The following is an 18368-nucleotide window of genomic DNA, read 5'->3' as shown; positions in this document are numbered from 1 at the left end:
AGAAACGAAGAGGGATTTCCATCAATGCGAGTGGGGCTAGGGAAGGAGGATGAAGACGGGCTAGCATGGTAGGAAGGCATAGGACTAGGGAATGATGAGGATTGTGGGCTTGGCTGTATGGAGGAACAAGCACTGATATTAGCTGAAGTTCCTCCATTCTCAGTGGGAGGTGGCCTGCATCCCTGTGTAAAATGCATATCTTAATTAGATGTTAAACAACAAGCTTCATAAACACCGTCCTAATTGAATTCACACCTCTGAAAGGAAAACTAAAGCGTAATGATAAACGATATGAATCCGAAAAGCATAAAAGTCGATTCTATGGGGAAAATTAGCATGCTTAAGAGAATTAATAACGACTTATCTGATTAATTTTACTATGGTGAAATTCTACATAAACAAGGCCATAACTCATTAACTGTTGCAGGATGGAAGCCCCTGAATGAATTTCATGTTCGATATTGAAAACAAGAACTCCTTGACAGCAATCTGGTCATTTTTCAATTTTCTCCAAATGAAACGAAACATTCGACATTAGTACTCCACGTAGTTCAGCAGCTCTGCTCGAGGTGGGAAAGGTCAAAAGGCAGGAAAAAAAGCGACATTGGAGGAAAACCTAAGCTACATGTAGATCCAGGGGATACCAGAGAAAGGAGTTCAAGTAATAATTTTAAAAGCAAATCTGCCGAGATCATAGGGGTACCGAGCAACAAAGGAAAGTGAAGGAAGCGAACCTTTCTATAGGTAGTTCCATCCTCCTCAACAATCCAACCAGCCTCAGCACAGAGAGCCTTTAAGACCTCGTTGTTGTCACAGTGCTTGGGAAGCTTATAGTTCCCCTGCGCTCTAAGGCCGGCATAGATCTGGGCAGCAATCGCCCTTCTGCGTCGTTCCCTCTTCTTGTTGTTTTCTCTCTCTTTCGAGGTGGGCATCCTCCCCGACGATCCTCCGCCTGTCATCGCTCCGGCCACTCTCAGCTTGCCAGATGGGGCCGGCTCTCAGTCTATAATTGTAACAGGGTTGCACGGGGCACTCTTCTCTCTCAATCAAAGACACGAGGACAGCGATTTATCCGTCCAGGTTTCTGCACAAGCAGGACGCGGCTTGCTTTTTAGATTCTTTGTTGGCACAATTTCTTTATTTTCCCCTCACTGGCAGGCGCATGAGGCGCAAATTTATTTTATTATTTCATCCAAAGTCTGGCTTTCCTCGTATAAAGCTCATAAAACCAAACTTCCACATTTTCTTTTCTCACCGCATCCGCAGATAACATATTTTATACTATCTCCGATCCTAATTATAAAATTTAATTGACTAATTTGAAGAGATTAAGAAAGTAAGTTAAGTTAGTTATTTGTAATAAATAAATATTATCATTTTTAAAATATCCTTGCTAATTAAGTGTATTGGCTAGAACTATCATTACTAAAAATACTATCTTGGAAAAAAATACATAAATATGATAGACAAAATGAATTGGGGTCTTATAATTAGGACCAAACTAAAAGTAAAATAAGATTTTATATTAAGAACTAGAGGTAGTATGCCGTTGTTTTTGCCTCCAGTATTAGTGAACTAAAAAAAGTATTCTTTTGTGCATCAGACACTACTATATTGATTGTAATAATCTAAGTGTTGGTAATATAATCAACGGGTTTAATAAAACTGGCTCTTTACGATTGTAGTCGAGAAATGTGTCTGTTGGGAAAAGGGGAGAGAGAAGAAATGTCTTTTTTTTTTTTTTCCCAACAAACACAGATATCTTTCTATTAGAAAAAAAATAGAAAAAGAAAAGAAAAGTCGCCAGCGAAGCCCACAACTGTTAGTCCTACAAGAAAAAAGAAACTTTTACCCCGCAAACAAGGGAGCGTCAGTGGGAACTGAAAAGAAGGAATAGGATTTTACATATGGTGCTCTAGAATGGATTTTACGATATGTCAATCTAATTACCATGGCTTGTATTTAATGAGCATTCATATCCACATTTATTATGATGTGGGCGAGCACACGGAACCAAATCCAAAAATAAGACGGGTCAAAGTGAGTGTTATTGCCGGAGGCTCGTCTTCATTCTTGATTGCAATTGGACTGACTGATGCTAAGCTCCCAAAAATAAGACGGGACAAAGTGAGGGTTATGAACAGAGTGAGTGAGGAAGAGATTCATTATTGGAGACTAAAGAGAGCGTCCCAAACAAACCAAATACGTGGAACGTGGGGACCACTGCGTCTGTCCTCTCCAGCCCTCTCCACGTGACTCGGGACCACCTCGGATGTCCAAACTCACTGTCTTCGCATGAACCCCGAGACCAGGCCACCCCATCATTTTGCCCGCCCAAATTAGCTTTTCTGCGTAAAGGGCAACACACCAGGGCTGGGGCATGAGCCCACGTTTGTTGGCCCAGACAACCAAAATTCACGAACTAATCATTAACAAAAAATTGTTGGTTGACAACGACGACATTGTTCATATTTGCGGTCTAAGTTACAAATTACGCATCATTTTAAAAAAAAAAAGGTCCCAGCTTGGCAAAACAAAAGGTCCATCATTTAAATCTTGTAGATTAAATTAATTTTCTGAGTAATGCTTAGACAAGCACTTTTTTTTTTGCTGGTCAAAAAGAAAAAGACAAGCAATTATTTTTAACTAACTTTAATATATATCTAAAAAGTAATTTTATGTAAAAAAATTGTGTGATTAGAAGAGAATGCAAACACACCCATATCATTAATAGAAAACAACTACTTGTATAAAAGACAAGTGTAACAGCGTTTACTCCTAAATAACTTAGTTTTTACCTTGGAAGCATTCTTTTAAATTAGGAGCACAATAGTAAATTTTTATTATAATTTCAATATTTTATTTTTGTTTGCATGCCACTTCTTTCTTTATATTACCTCCGCCCCTAAATACAAGAATTAATTGACTAATTTGATTAGATTAAGGAAATAAGTTAATTTAGTTATTTGTAATAAATAGATGTTGTCTTTCTTAAAATATCCTTATTGATCAAGTTTATTAGCCAGAATTATTTTAAGAAAAGATGAATAAATATGAAAGATAAGATAAATTATAATCTTATATTTAAAATTAAAATAAAAATTAAATAAAATTTTATATTAGAGACAGGAAGAGCTAGGATAATAAGAGTAGTGCCTCGGACATGGAAAATTGAAATTTAAGAGGAATTAATTACGTGAGAGAAACAGTAACGTGGCCCGTAAATTGGACGTCCCCCATATGTGACTGCTGCCGCAATATTAGAGTCATCGGCTTCAATATGACTGAAACAGGGAAACAGTACTGCACAGTACACACTTCTCCCTCCATTTTGGAAACTCAAGATGACATTGGATTTACGCTGCTTCTATACCTGTTAACCGCTAGGGGGGCGCTGTCCACTTCTTTCTTTCATGGTCTCTGCTCTCTCCTCTCCGATTCTGCCATTTTCTATGCATATTTCCTTTTGTCGTTTTAATTATTTCTTGTTTTTTTAAATAATATTGCTGACAGTTTATGCGGTAAAGCGCCAAACTACAAGGTGGAGTGAGAGATCCGCCATTGACGCTGGATTTTGAAGCCACAAACTGTTCCCGATGCATCTCACTCGGACTCCTAGACACCGTGGCGGCGCTTTTCTTCGGTCGGTTCTTCCGATTTACGGTCTCAGACGTTCTGAAACCATGAAGTGAGTTTTCCTTGCAGTTTCAACTTCTCTGATTTCTCGACTCTCTCTCTCTCTCTCTGTTTCTTTTCTCCCCTCTTTTCAAAGAGAAATCATCTCGTTTATTTTCCATATCTGTGCTTGCTTATATCATACCTTCTCCTTTTTTTGTTTGACTCTCTGCTACATTTACACCTTTCGCTGTCCATAATCGTGCAGCCTTTCTACCCTTTCTTAGTTTCTGTTGATGGCTTCAGCTTTTAAAATATGCGGACCTTTAACTCATTACCAACAAACAGAATCCAGTATTCAAGGGGATCATTTTACTAGATGCAGTGGGATCGAAAGAATTTTGTACGGACCCGGTGATAACGTTTGTTCAATTGAAAAACAAGTGTTTGGCCCAAGGTCAACGGGCAAAAGTTTAGCGCCTCCTCGCGGATTAAGTTTCTTCATACATTCTATATCATATATGTGGACCAATTAGTAGCTTTTATGCTAGGAAAGCTATAACCACGGGAAAGGCAACATCTGTTCATTCATGTCAATCTTTTATGTGGGGATACTATCTTCATAAAAAGCTACGGTCTAGGGGAACAAGAAACGGTTCAATTCAAACATCAAATTAGAGCAACGAGACAATGTAGTCAGGAAAAGCAACTTCGTAATTCCCCAGTTTTCAACCTGTCTTTCTCTCCATTTACTCTGTTTTCTTAGGCCTGATAATCCATTTACTCTCCTCAAATTCCATGAAGAACAACTTCTAGATCTTTTTCGATGGGGAAACCAGTTTGCTACCCTGAAGCCTAAGTTATTTAATTTCTGGCCTGGGATACCAATAATGGTTCAGACAGATATCGAGGTAGTAACTTTTAACTTGTGTAGCTATCAATTATCCTATTGGAGGTTTGGTCTTTTTCTGCTAAACTTCCTAAGAGTATCAGGGAATAACGAAAGTACCAATTTAAGGTTGAGGTGGCATGACAACGTTTTCTTACATGTGACATTTATCAATCGTAATGTGCTAGAAAGAGAAAGGGATTCGTTCTTTTAAGTTAGCCTATGAAAATTTGTTTCTATTTTAGCAGTCTGTTACATGGAGTTCTTCAGGGAACAAATGCCTCTTACGATAAAAAGCTTTCAAAGAACCAATCTCATTTGTTACAGTTGACAACAAAATTACTTATCCGATCATTTAGGGAGATGACTACTGGCTATAGAGTTTGGAATAAACTAAGCTAAGACATCAAGTAGTTCAGTCGATTCACGCATTTGGAATTTTGCTGAACGGTTTTTTCCTTAAAATGATTTTCTATGAAAATGAGGTCCTAGTCCCGCAGCATACTACCTTAAACCTTTATCTAATTTTACATGTTGTTCTGTGATTTTCTCTATTTCTTTCTTTCGGTGCCTGATGCCAAACGTTGATATGTCGTAATAGGTTATTGGTGCCTTTTCTTTCACTTTTTCTCTTATATTATGGGAGGTTTTTTTCGCTGCATTAACAATAATCTTTACCTTGGCCATACTATGCTTTTTAACAGAACAATACAGATTTTTGGTGTCTCCCTTTCTCTTATTCTGATCAACTTTGCTGCCATTATGGAGCGTGCTGATGAAAATCTCCTTCCATCTGTTTACAAAGAAGTTAGCGAAGCGTTTAATGCTGGACCATCTGATCTGGGCTACCTCACATTTATACGGAACTTTGTGCAGGGATTGTCATCTCCCTTGGCAGGTATACTTGTTCTAAATCATGATCGGCCTGCAATTCTCGCCATGGGAACTTTCTGCTGGGCTTTATCTACCGCTGCCGTGGGTGTTAGCCATGATTTTCTGCAGGTTGCATTCTGGAGGGCAGTAAATGGTTTTGGTTTGGCAATTGTGATTCCAGCCCTCCAATCCTTCATAGCTGACAGCTACAGTGATGCTGTGAGGGGAACTGGGTTTGGATTACTGAGCCTTATTGGTAATGTAGGAGGCATAGGAGGTGGTGTTTTGGCTACAGTCATGGCTGGGCAGCAATTTGGGGGCATACCAGGATGGCGATGTGCCTTCCTTTTAATGGCATCTCTGAGTGCATTAATTGGATTCTTGGTTTTAGTATATGTGGTTGATCCAAGGAAAAGAAATGTCACGGCTTCCGATGCCAGTCAGAGTTCAGATAGGTAATGACATTTTCAATTAACACTTAACAGTCTAATCCACCCATTTGGTCATATTACATTATGGTTGCGTTGACTGTTATCTTCATCATCGAATCCGTATTGATCCTTGGAAATTACATTTTAGATGACAGAATAATACTATGACAGTTAATATAGTTATATTTGTTGTAAAGTCAAGATGTAGAAGTGGAAGCCCGTGCCTCAGCATGAAAACTCTCACTTGTGGTACGAGCAATTGTTGGTAAAGTAAAATAGGACCCTCAAATGTATGTATCAGTAGAAAAACTTGTTTAATTCATTTCACCTTATAAATCTGTCGTCTGTCTTGCTGTTTTCATCCTCTAGTACAATAAATATGCAGGCAACTAAATGCATCGCTTTTTTTTTATAAAAAAAAATTGTAATAATTGGTAAATCAGCTGCATGTCTGAGGCAGGGATGAACTTATGGAAAAGGGCAACGCTAGTGCAGCATCAATTTGGATGGAATCTTGGGCTGCGATGAAAGCTGTCATGAAAGTGCAAACATTTCAAATCATTGTTTTACAGGGTATTGTGGGGTCACTGCCATGGACTGCCATGGTATTCTTCACAATGTGGTTCGAACTAATAGGTGAGCACAAAAGCAACTTTATTACAATAACCTCGTCACATGTTTTAGGATCAAGTGCCTATTACTGCACCAGAATCTTAAGCTGTAAGAGTGTAACTATAGCTTCTTTTTTGGAACTATAAAGCCAATGATTTACCTTACAAAATGAAACCTTTATCCTTTTTGGAAGCTTCACAATTGTTGAAAAGGTGACCCAACTAAAATGATGTATTTGATTACTTGATTGTAGGATTTGATCATAACAGCTCAGCAACACTCCTTAGTCTCTTTGCTATTGGATGTGCTGTGGGATCTTTTATCGGTGGATCAATAGCTGATAAGCTGTCTCGTGTATATCCTCATTCTGGGCGTATCATGTGTGCACAATTCAGTGCCTTTATGGGTATTCCATTCTCGTTGTTTCTTCTGAAGGTTATCCCTCAATCAGTAAGCAGCTTTGCCATTTTTGCCATCACTCTCTTGATAATGGGTCTATGTATAAGCTGGAATGCTACAGCCGCAAATGCTCCAATGTTCGCAGAAGTGGTCCCAGTAAAACACAGGACCATGATCTATGCGTTTGATCGTGCTTTTGAGGGATCATTTTCTTCAGTGGCAGCTCCCTTGGTAGGCATTCTTTCTGAGAAGATGTTTGGGTATGATTCTAAGTCTGTTGATTTTGCTAAAGGATCTGCTCCAGAGGCTCTTGCATTGTCCAAAGGCCTTCTTTCCATGATGGTCGTTCCATTTGGATTGTGTTGTTTGTGTTACACGCCATTATATTATATTTTTAAGCGAGACCGTGAGAAAGTTAGAATGCTCACCGTTTCGAAAGAGTCTGAGATGACATGAAAGAGTTTGTTTCTTTTAGTGAGCCGTGTTTCCTCCTTCCACTTGGTCTTATTTTGTTGTGATTCATAAATTTTTGTTGATGACAATTTAATGGCTCCTTTATAGTGAGGCTCACAAGATTTACCCAAAGACCCATTTAATGGATTCTTAGCGCATCAAAATATCTTTTTTTTGGGGGGGGGGGGTGTTGTTTTATTTCTTCTCTTTCATGACCTGTTTTTGCCCCCAGAATTTGAACATGTGAACAAGGGCCTGTTCCTCCTGTTCAATGATCTGCTTTTCTCCTGGCAATTTGAAAAACATATGCGAACAAAAGAAATTATTAGACTCTGAGGGGCTAAAGTTTTTTTAGTCAAGTTCCATTAATATTCTGGATGACTATGTTCCCTAAGTTTTTTCTTTTCTTTCTTCCCCAGAAAAAACATAGTGGAATACTGAATTGTGAAGATATCCAAATAACAATTTCATTGGATAACCTATCACAATGAATTTTATGATATCATGTTTCAAGTTCATATATTTGAAGAGCTTTGGTGAATAGAGCAGAATGTGGAGAGGGTGAACGCCAGATTAAAAGTAGAATGTTGACAGAACCTTGAAGGCTCCCGCATCTCCGTAGAATGCTTACCAACGTAAATCCTAGATTTTACTGCAGCGTAGTTATGAAACTTCCAGAAGTACAAGAAGATACGTGTGCAACATAAAATTTAAGAGATACGATGATAATGTTCATTTATCTAATTTTTGTTTTGTGCCGGATGATTTTCCCGTAAAACAAGAGATACGAAATAAAAATTCGAACTAATAACTAGACGGGAGGAAAACCTTTGTGGAGACGCAGCTGTCCAGGCCAGCAGATTGCTTCTCAACAGGTGTTCTCACTTGCATTCTCTTGTAGCGCTGTCTCCTTTTCCATCGCTTTCTGCATTCTCTTAAACAGTATAATCGTAGTCCTACACTGGAAAAAACTAATCAATTCTTATCTCAACATACACTTTATAAAATACATGGAGTTATCTGGAGTTAAAAAGAGCATCTGAAAATGCAAATCAAGGGAATCAGAGATTATCATTCCAGGAGATAGGCAGGGTAAGCACACTGCCTGCTGTATACTGGCCAATAACTGTCCTTCAACTTAACAACTAATTGAAGCAAGCTTCTTTATGCACTTGACTTCACCCTTCTCTAGCATGAACCAGTTGATCGATCGGAAAGCCTTGACAGTAGGAAACACCATTCCAGGGTACTAAACAGGATACAGAATTTTGCTGTCAATAGTTTTAGATATATTCTTTATCATTACTCTCGTTACGCAATACATTCAGCTTTCTTTAATCAGATCATCTTTAGAAAGAGAAGATTCAAGAATGGGATACGATCCCTTGTTCAATGAACAACACAATAACATGACGACAAATTACTGAATCTGCGTTTGATGAGGTGACACGCACAGGATGACACGTGGTTTTGACAAGGAAGCAACATAAAAGAAGAAATAGCGCTACGAATTCCAGTCCCCCAGGCCTTGAGCATGAAATCGAAGGATGGAACCGGATTGCATAAAGAAATAGACGCAGAAGAACCGACAAGTGGGAATAGAGTGCGAAACAATTTAATATGCGAAGAAAAGGAAAAGGGGGAAGCGTAATCAAACGGAAGAAGCCCCAATCTCTGCCTCTTCGATTCTAATGCGAGAGAATGCCCCAGAATTTGCAGATTGCCGCAACACGATGAAGTGCAAAAAGACAGCGCCGTTGCCGGGGATCGAACCCGGGTCGCCCGCGTGACAGGCGGGAATACTCACCACTATACTACAACGACATGGGCGCATGTTTGCGAACGCAGTAATTAATTGTTGACTTTAAACTCTTCGTCAGCCAACCAAATCACACGAACGATTTTGCGCTGCCTTGGAGCCTATTTGGGACTCTGGGTAACATCCCAAACCATAGTTTAGATAAAAAAAAATTACCAAACAGGGGGTAGGATTGATAAATTATGGTTTCAAAAAAAGTAAATTCATTCTGCTTTTAGCTTAAATTAAAGAGTATGATTATACCTGTCAGAGCAGATTTCAACGTAATATGACTTTAATACCCCTTAATTATTTTTTTTATAAACATATTTAATCTTATATTTTATAAATATATATACAAATATTAATTAATTATTAATTATATTATCTTATATGTCATTAATTATGTTGGTAAAAAATATATTATTAACAATTTTATTCATTCAAATTAAAATATATTATTAAATTCGTCTTTTATGTGATTATCATATTAATTTATACTTTTTTTAGTAATTAGCACGTGTAAAAAGTGCTTTTGATGATAGCTATTCAAACACTCTCACTTTATTATAATTACTTTTTGACAAAATCTATCTTCCAAGAATTTATTTTTCAAAAGTTATTTTCCAAACTATGGTTTGGTTTTATCCAAACACCTCCCAATCTATGCACAAATTGCTATGGTTAGGAAATGTTCTTTTATGAGTGAAAAACTGAAGATACTTAGAATTTAGACTTCTGGAAAATTCTAAGGTGTGGATTTGATACTCTTCCCATTTCTTTGTTTTTTTTTTTTACTTTATTCCTACTGTTAAAATCAACCATTAAAATTTAATACTTCTCTGATCCTAAATATAAAATTTATTTTATAATATAAATTATACTATAAAATAATTTATATTTAGGATTGAAAGAGTATTTCAAAAATATTATTTTTTCATATGTTTATTTAGCCAATAGTTTTTTAATTAAAAAATTTATTTATTTTTATACAGTTTTATAATATTTATAAAGATATTAAATCACCATTATTCAATTTTTAATTCAAAAATAAAGATGAAACGAGGGCGAAAACAAGAGTGAGAAAGGATGAGTATATGATTAAAATTTTTTAAAAAAAATCATGGTTGAATATGTTTTGTGCACAAAATTTAAACGATGAAAGGAAAAACATTAATTTTTCAAAGTTCTAGTTTTAAATTGATAAATAGATGTTATTAAATAGTAATCATAATATACTGAAGAATGTCCTCTAAATTCTTTTCTGTCGTTTTTCTTGCGTTTAACAAAAGTAAAAGCCCAAGGCCGAGTCGCCTTTGACTTTTGAGTTTGGAGGACCACAGCAACATGGGTGTTAGTCTCCGAAAAATCTTAAGAAAGAAGGTGATGAAAAATTTTGTTGAAATGGATAGAGTTAGCAATTTCGAAGAACTTTCAATTGTCTTAATTTAACCCATGGCTGGCATCACAGGTGTAAGACTGAATCAGTATCATATTTTGTTATTAGTGTTACGGGGTGATGTCACAACCTTTTTATTATACTACCTCCGGTTCTTAATATAAAATCTTATTTGATTTTTATTTGGTCCTAATTATAAGACCTCAATATATTTTGTCTCTTATATTTATGCATTTTTTTTCAAGATAGTCCTTCTAATAATGATAGTTCTAGCCAATACACTTAATTAGTAAAGATATTTTAGGAATGACAACACTTATTTATTACAAATAACTAACTTAATTTACATTTTTAATCCCCTCAAATAAATCAATTAGGTCTTATAATTAGGACCGGAGGTAGTATATCGCATGCTTTCTAATTCTACCAGTATGGCAAGGACCTGGTAAAAAAAAAAATCAGTATGGCAAGGACAATGAGCCCAACTTTGACCATGGAGTTAATCAGAGAAGAGTGGGAAAAAAAAAGTAAAAAACAAAGAAAGAAAAGCTGACGCGGGGAGCGCTTAGCCGCCAGTCAACGACTAAACATTGTCTCCTAGTTTTTTCCTTCCCCCTTGCTTGTCAGGCCAACTTCTTCCTCCCTCGAACTTTCCCAGTTTGCTGTCCCCACTCTCCACTTTAATACCAATTCTCAATCGGGATTTTATACTACCCCCTCTTTGACTCTCTTCCTTAGCATTGGCTTCCCAATCAGCTGCTTCGATTTAAGCATCAAGTCCCCGATTATCTTGATTTCTCCGTAATTGGGGATTTTCTTTCATCTCGGATTCCCACCGAAGTGGCTACTTGGCCTCGCTACCGCTGTTCGATTCGCGGCTGTGAAATCTCATCTTAATTCCAGGTATTTTAAACCTTATAGCGATTTCACCTGTACCTTTTCATTTTGGCTGTTTCAGTTTACATCACCTTCGGATCGGTTCCCTAGATCTAGCCAAAGTTAAATCGTCTGTCCTTTTCATTTCTCCAGCTTCTCACAGATCCGAGTTGCCCCATCCTTGAAAAGATTATATTTTTGGGGGCATTTGCTGAAATTCGAGTCTATTCTTAGTTAATTTGAGGAAAAGAGAGGAGAAATTGAATCCGAATTTTACTTATTACGCGTCCCGTTCTACCTTAGAAGTTTGGTGTTATCTTTTTGTGCTTCGCAGCTCCCTATTCGCACCAAAATTCGTTATGATGGGAGGGCAGTCCAGCAAGACGAGTAAGGCTGATGTGCCTTTGGCTGTCAGATTGGGTACCAATTCCCAGTTCGCAGCTGACTTGAAGTCGTACGAAACTGCATGTGTGGCCGACCCGAACTTACAATCCTTCGACGCCTCCATTCAAGAGCGAACTAACAGGGTGATCAACTCACTTGCCAATGGGGTTCAGGTTCGCTCCTTATCTCTTGATTCTCTGAGAGAAGTGACTGATACTCTGCTAGAAAATCACGAGGAAGTGGTCAGAATCTTTCTGGCATGCAAGAACGATATAATGAAGAACGAAGACCTATCCTCCTTGGTTGACGAGTTTTTTGAAAATAGCCTCTTGACATTGGATTTCTGTAATGAACTTCATCAGTGCTTGAGACGGGCACGTGATAACCAGGTAATAATTAAGTCAGCGCTCAACCATTTTGCGGTAGAGGGCGAAAATGGAGTGGAAGGGGCGAGGTATGTAGAAACGTTGCAGCAACTGAAGAAATTTACCGACGCTGGAGACCCCTTCACGCAAGAGTTTTACTTGTTGTTTGAGTCGGTTTATGCTAAGCAGGTATCAATGTTGGAGAAACTGCAAGCCAGAAAGAGGAAGCTTGATAAGAAACTGAAATCCCTCAAGGCATGGAGGAGGGTGGCAAATGCCATTTTTTTGACCGCATTTGTTTCTGTGTTGATTTTCTCGGTGGTGGCAGCTGTTGTTGTTGCACCACCTATAGTAGCGGCTTTAGCTGGCGCATTGACTGTTCCAATAGGCTCAGTAGGAAAATGGTGTAATTCACTATTTCAGGGATATGAGAAAGCCGTGAAAAGCCAAAGGGAAGTGCTTAGCTCAATGGAGTTTCGTACCTATATCACATTACAGGACTTGGATAGCATTCGATCCCTGGTCAACAAATTGGAAATAAAGATTGGGTCAATGTTGCATAATGCTGATTTTGCTCTCAAGGATGAGGATGCTATGGAGCTTGCACTCGATGAGATCAAGAAGCAGATGGAACATTTTTCCGAGAGTATTGAGACTTTGAATGAGCATGCTGATAGATGTAGTCGGGAGATAAGGAAAGCTAGGACAGTGATTATACATAAGATAATCAAACCTCCACGTTGATAGTTCTTTGCTGTGTCTAGTGATGGCTTTTAATTTTTAGCTTACTATTCTGGACCATTTAAGACTTGCTGATTAAACACCTGGATTATTCATTGGGGTGCGTCAAAAGAAATACAGGGATGGTACTTGTGTATAACATTTCTGTGCTTGATGTGTATGGATCTCTTAAAGATATATATATTTATATACATACATATTTATGCACACTGATTATCACAATTTTTGTACTTTTAAGAGTTTCCGGTTATTTTAGCAGCTTAAACCCGTCAAAAGTATTCAATTCCCTGTGTGGGCAGATAGACTCAAACTTACTATAGGTTTCGACCCTCTGGCCATAGCCTCTCCCTCCCAGAGAAAGTTGAGGCTGCCTATGAAAAGTATTGAAAACATCACAAGGAATCTCTAGGGGGTTCTCATTTATTCTGCTGAAAAAGATTCTGGTTACCATCTGGTCCTCACATGCTGAACTCTCACTTTGAATCCTTCGTGGTTTTGGGAATATGTTTGGCAGTCATTTTGTGATCAAGTTGCTACAGATTATTTGATTAATCATGTTTTGTTGGTTTTGATTTGGGGATTGGAATTTTGTTTTATTTTCTCAGTTGCTTGGATAATGGTTATGTGCATCCGGATTAGCTAAGTGATGGCAATGGCTAGCAACCGATTATTGAAGGAGACCCTGGTTTTCGTCTGCTGGAGGATGTTCTGCTTCGGCCTCTTAGGGCCTTCTACCTGTCCGTCCCAAAGCGGGAAGCCTAATGGTTGAGCTATATTATTGTGAAAAATAATTCTTTTCTTCTCAAAAGTAACATTAGAAAAAAAGAACTCTCAGGGGATTGTGGATGCCTCGAGGAACATTTTTGCGCTAGCTACTGATGTTAGGATTCGATGTGGGTCCATAAAAATGGTGTTTATGAACACACTTTTCCCTTAATATATTGCCCAAACAGCACTTACAGACAATGAACATAAAATATCGTATTATCTTGGATCTAGGATGTACCTCGTCATTTGATATATATATATACACACACACACACACACACACACACTGTTACTCAATCCAACATCTCCCGAAATTATATTTTGCTTCCCAAAGCATCTGCTGGTCACACATATTAAATGAAAGTTAATGTGAAAGTTTTATGAATAAGACCAGTTTTTAATGCAAATGATAAAGATTTGTCTTAGAAAATCAACACCTATTTTTCATAAATGTTAATCTAACTTTTATATTTAAAATCAGAAAAAGAATATTTTTCAGCTTCTAGATTATTCTTCATTTCTTCACACTCTTTCGGTCTCGCACTGCCCAGATGGCGAGAGGTGATAACAATGGAGCATGAATTGGGGGCGGATTGGCAAATAATCTGGGTTTGAGAAAATATGTTAAAAAAGTGTTTAATGCGAAAGATTATTTGTTATTTGAAATTGGATAAACTTGCACGGCCATATAAAGGGAGGTAGTATTACACATCTATATAGGATTGTCTAATCTCATTTAACAAGAAATTACTCATACGATTTTTTTTTCAATTTCGTCTGAAAACCATCTAAGAAAGGCTTTGAATTTAACTCTAATTTATTTTCTTTAATGAAAATGAAAAGAAAATTGAAGAGGTAGTTACTGTGAGATGAATAAAATTTTAGCACAGGATCACAATATTTGAAGTAAGACATAAAAAGTGTGTTTACATTTTAAAAAAAAAAAAACACCTTTGACCTGCTTAACGTAAAGTCTCCCAAAAACAATGGGAGTTTGATAAGAACATTTTACCCCTCTTTGATTTATTTGGCCACTGGCTAGTCATTAAAGTATGGTATTAAAATGGGTGTATTCTTTGCGGACGGACCTCTTCATGCGTTTTGTTTAATTTCAAGAAAAGAAAACATGTTACTCCGTCCCATTTCAATAGTTTTTTATTAATCTTATGGGGTGATCGCATGCTTTCTAATTTCATGACGCAGACAATGGGTCTCAGGTCCCAAAAAACAAAAGAAGAAGAGACAATGGGTCCAACTTTGACGTTGGGAGCAATCGGCCAGTCGGAGAGAGGATCCTTCTTCCCTCGAACTTTCCCGGGTTGCCGTCCCGGTGCCCCGCTGAAGCCCTGTTCTCAACTTTCTGATTGGGGAAAATTTTATCATAGCCCCTCTTTGACGCGTCCCACGGCGTGCTCAGCGTTTTGAGTGCGGAGCAGTGTGGGGCTTTTTTCTTTTTCTTTTTTCTTTTCGCTTTTTTCCCTTCCTGTTGATCAGAAGAAAAAAATATACTACTTTTAATTTTTAATATAAAAATTTATTTGACTTATTTAATTTTAAATATAAGATTCTAATTCACTTTATCTTTCATATTTATTTATTTTTTAAGGTAGTTATTATAATAATAGTAGTTTTAACTAATACACTTGATTAGCAGGGATATCTTAGAAAAGATGATATCTACTTATTACAAATAACTAATTTAACTAGTTTTTTTAATATACTCACATTAGTTAACTAGCTCTTATATTAAGAAACGGAGATAGTACTACTATATATTGAAATTATTTTTGGACTAAGTTTCATCTAATACTCTAAAATATTTTTTACGTGTATTCAATAAAAATAGTGGATGTATCTAAAAAAATAATTTTAAAGTGTTGGATGAATCACAAAATATTTTTAGATATCAAATACATTTGACAAGTATTTCAAGATGATGGATAAACAAAAAATTATTTCTAGAATGCTGAACTTGCCTGAAAAATAATTTGAGATGATGGATAATTGTATCAAAAAACACTTTAAGATGTGTGACATATCTAAAAAAATATTTCAGCCTGCTAGATGAAATATAATATCTCAGGATAATAAATATATGTAAAAAAATATTTTAGGGTATTAGATAAAAATTAGGGAGAATGACAGAAAAAGAAATTACAAATTATAAATCCCAAATTAGATTTGGTAACAGAATTTTATTTGATATTGACAAGTTTGAATTTGCAAATTATAACAGATTTTTGTTAATATTTCTTATTTGGTATTTACAAAATCCCAAGGTTTTTTTTGTCATTCTCCCTAAAAGTTAAACCAAAAATAATTTTAATGCATTTTTTTAAATAAAGAAGGTAAAAAAAAAAAAGCAGGGGTAAAAGCAAAAAAAAAAAACTAAGGTCGCACGCTGCTCGGCACTAAAAAAGCCAGCGTTTTGGGCACTAAAAAAAAAAAAACTAAGGTCGCCGAGCACGGAACGCGGACGCTTGACGCTTGACGCTTGACGCTTGACGCGCTGACTCCCATCCTTAGACTGGCTTCCAAATAAGTTGCTTCTCTTTAAGCACCAAGTCCCAGCTTATCAAGATTTCTCCGTAACTGGGGACTTCTGTTCATCTCGGATTCCCACCTTAGCAGCTACTTGGCCTCGTTACCCCTGCTTTGCTTCAATTCGCGGAGTGAAATTGCCTCTTAATTCCAGGTATTTTAAACAATATAGCGATTTCACTTGTACCTTTCAATTAAGATTACCTTCCGATCTGTTCCTTAGATCTAGCCAAAGTTAAATCGTCTATCCTTCTTATTTCTCAAGCTTCTCGCACATCCGAGTCTCTCCGTCCTTGAAAAGTTCACATTTTTGGGGCATTTGCTGACATTCGAGTCTATTACTAGTTAATTTGAGGGAGAGAGAAAGAGAGAGGAGGAAGTGAATCCGAATTTTAATTTTACGCATTTCGTTCTGCCTTAGAAGTTGAGTGTTATATTTTTGTGCTTCGCAGCTCCCTATTCGCGCCAAAATTCGTTATGATGGGAGGGCAGTCCAGCAAGACGAGTGAGGCTGATGTGCCTTTGGCTATCAGAACGGGTACCGATTCCCAGTTCGCGGCTGACTTGAACTCGTACGAAACTGCATGTGTGGCCGACCCGAACTTACAATCCTTCGACGCCTCCATTCAAGAGCGAACTAACAGGGTGATCAACTCGCTTGCCAATGGGGTTCAGGTTCGCTCGTTATCTATTGATTCTCTGAGAGAAGCGACTGCTGCTCTGTTAGAAAATCACGAAGAAGTAGCCAGAATCTTTCTGGCATGCAAGAATGATATATTAAAGAACAAAGACCTCTCCTCCTTGGTTGACGAATTTTTTGAAAATAGCCTCTTGACATTGGATTTCTGTATTAAACTTCGTGAGTGCTTGAGCCAGGCACGTGATAACCAGGTAATAATTAAGTCAGCGCTCAACCATTTTGAGGTAGAGGTCGAAAATGGAGTGGAAGGGGTGAGATATGTAGAGACATTGCAGCAACTGAAGAAATTTACCGACGCTGGAGACCCCTTCACGAAAGAGTTTTACTTATTGTTTGAGTCGGTTTATGCTAAGCAGGTATCAATGTTGGAGAAACTGCAAGCCAGAAAGAGGACACTTGATAAGAAACTGAAATCCCTCAAGACATGGAGGAGGGTGTCAAATGCCATTTTTTAACTGCATCCGTTTCTGTGTTGATTTTCTCGGTGGTGGCTGTTGCCATTGCTGCACCACCTATTGTAACAGCTTTGGCTGGTGCATTGGCTGTTCCAATAGGCTCAGTAGGAAAATGGTGTAATTCACTATTTCAGGGATTTGAGAAAGCCGTGAGAAGCCAAAGAGGAGTACTCAGCTCAATGGAGTTTCGTACCTATATCACATTACAGGACTTGGATAGCATTCGATCCCTGGTCAACAGATTGGAAATAAAGATTGAGTCATTGTTGCACAATGCTGATTTTGCCCTCAAGGATGAGGACGCTGTGCAGCTTGCAGTCGATGAGATCAAGAAGCAGATGGAACATTTTGCCGAGAGTATTGAGACTTTGAATGACCATGTTCTTAGATGCGGTAAGCAGATAACAGAAGCCAGGGCCGTGGTCATACTAAAGATAATCGAACCTCCACGTTGATAGTTCTTTGCTGTGTTTATTGATGACTTTGTATTGTTAGCTTACTATTCTGGATTATAAAGTGAGGTGCCTCAGAAGGAAATACAGGGATGCTACTTGTGTATAACATTTCTACACTTGATATGTAACTATAGGATCTTTCGAGAATGTGTGCGCGTATATATACATAGAGACGCGCATATTTATTATCACAGTTTTTGTAGTTTATGAGTTTCCAATTATTTGGTGCGTGGTGATGATTGTTCTTCTGGCATCTTAACCTGTCAAAAGCAGCTACCTGTCTGGGAAGATAGGCCCTGGATTACCATAGGTTTCGGCCCTCTGCCCATAACCACTCCCTCCCACAGAAGAAGTAGAGACCTCCTGTGAAAAACATTACAAGAAATCGGGGCGTTTTCATTTATTCTACTGAAAACGACTTCTGGTACTTTATGATCCTCACATGCAGAACTCTCATTCTGTGTCCTTCATAGTTTTGTGAATATAGCATTCATTTGTGATTAAGATGCTGCAGATTGTTCTGTTGATTGAATTTTGTTCTATTAAGGTTTTGATTTGGGGATTCGAATTTTGTTTTATTTTCTTGATTGCTTGGGTAATGTTTGTTTATATTC

The 18368-nt window shown here is 37.5% G+C and overlaps 3 protein-coding genes, 1 non-coding gene and 1 pseudogene across 4 annotated transcripts; 3 read left to right on the top strand and 2 right to left on the bottom strand.

Moving 5' to 3' along the window:
- Window positions 1-6: 6 nt before the first annotated feature.
- Window positions 7-1131, bottom strand: LOC114732487 (BES1/BZR1 homolog protein 2-like; the record flags this gene model as incomplete). The annotated part of the gene is made up of 2 exons (XM_028919760.1): window positions 735-1131; window positions 7-182 (listed from the first exon to the last, which is right to left on the bottom strand). Coding segments are annotated over exons 1-2 (401 nt in total), but the record flags the coding sequence as incomplete, so codon positions are not given.
- A 2274-nt stretch (window positions 1132-3405) lies between these two features.
- On the top strand, window positions 3406-7442 carry LOC114732480 (uncharacterized). Its single transcript, XM_028919756.1, has 5 exons — window positions 3406-3416; window positions 3514-3688; window positions 5209-5832; window positions 6269-6444; window positions 6674-7442. The coding sequence occupies exons 2-5, from the start codon at window positions 3597-3599 to the stop codon at window positions 7273-7275; spliced, it is 1494 nt and encodes a 497-aa protein (XP_028775589.1). The 5' UTR covers window positions 3406-3416; window positions 3514-3596; the 3' UTR covers window positions 7276-7442.
- Window positions 7443-9024: 1582 nt separating this feature from the next.
- On the bottom strand, window positions 9025-9096 carry TRNAD-GUC (transfer RNA aspartic acid (anticodon GUC)). The gene has a single exon. It is a non-coding gene; the product is annotated as a tRNA-Asp (tRNA).
- A 2245-nt stretch (window positions 9097-11341) lies between these two features.
- Window positions 11342-13034, top strand: LOC114732479 (UPF0496 protein At2g18630-like). Its single transcript, XM_028919754.1, has 2 exons — window positions 11342-11372; window positions 11680-13034. Exon 2 carries the CDS (start codon window positions 11705-11707, stop codon window positions 12836-12838), a length of 1134 nt encoding a protein of 377 aa, XP_028775587.1. The 5' UTR covers window positions 11342-11372; window positions 11680-11704; the 3' UTR covers window positions 12839-13034.
- Window positions 13035-16116: 3082 nt separating this feature from the next.
- LOC114732484 (UPF0496 protein At2g18630-like) lies at window positions 16117-17972 on the top strand (annotated as a pseudogene).
- Window positions 17973-18368: the final 396 nt, after the last annotated feature.

Source organism: Neltuma alba, unplaced genomic scaffold (genome assembly GCF_004799145.2).
Source record: "Neltuma alba isolate B1F8T4 unplaced genomic scaffold, ASM479914v2 tig00012916_pilon, whole genome shotgun sequence".
In the NCBI taxonomy this organism is placed as follows: Eukaryota; Viridiplantae; Streptophyta; class Magnoliopsida; order Fabales; family Fabaceae; genus Neltuma; species Neltuma alba.
This window is presented reverse-complemented; position numbering and strand designations above follow the sequence as displayed.

What these genes read in the sequence shown, in the direction of transcription:
- LOC114732479 (XM_028919754.1), top strand. Translation starts at nt 11,705, where the DNA reads ATGATGGGAGGGCAGTCCAGCAAGACGAGTAAGGCTGATGTGCCTTTG.
- LOC114732480 (XM_028919756.1), top strand. Translation starts at nt 3,597, where the DNA reads ATGCATCTCACTCGGACTCCTAGACACCGTGGCGGCGCTTTTCTTCGG. An exon ending in AGACGTTCTGAAACCATGAA is followed by an intron (nt 3,689 to 5,208) that starts GTGAGTTTTCCT and finishes GCTTTTTAACAG; the next exon opens with AACAATACAGATTTTTGGTG. An exon ending in AATGTGGTTCGAACTAATAG is followed by an intron (nt 6,445 to 6,673) that starts GTGAGCACAAAA and finishes ACTTGATTGTAG; the next exon opens with GATTTGATCATAACAGCTCA.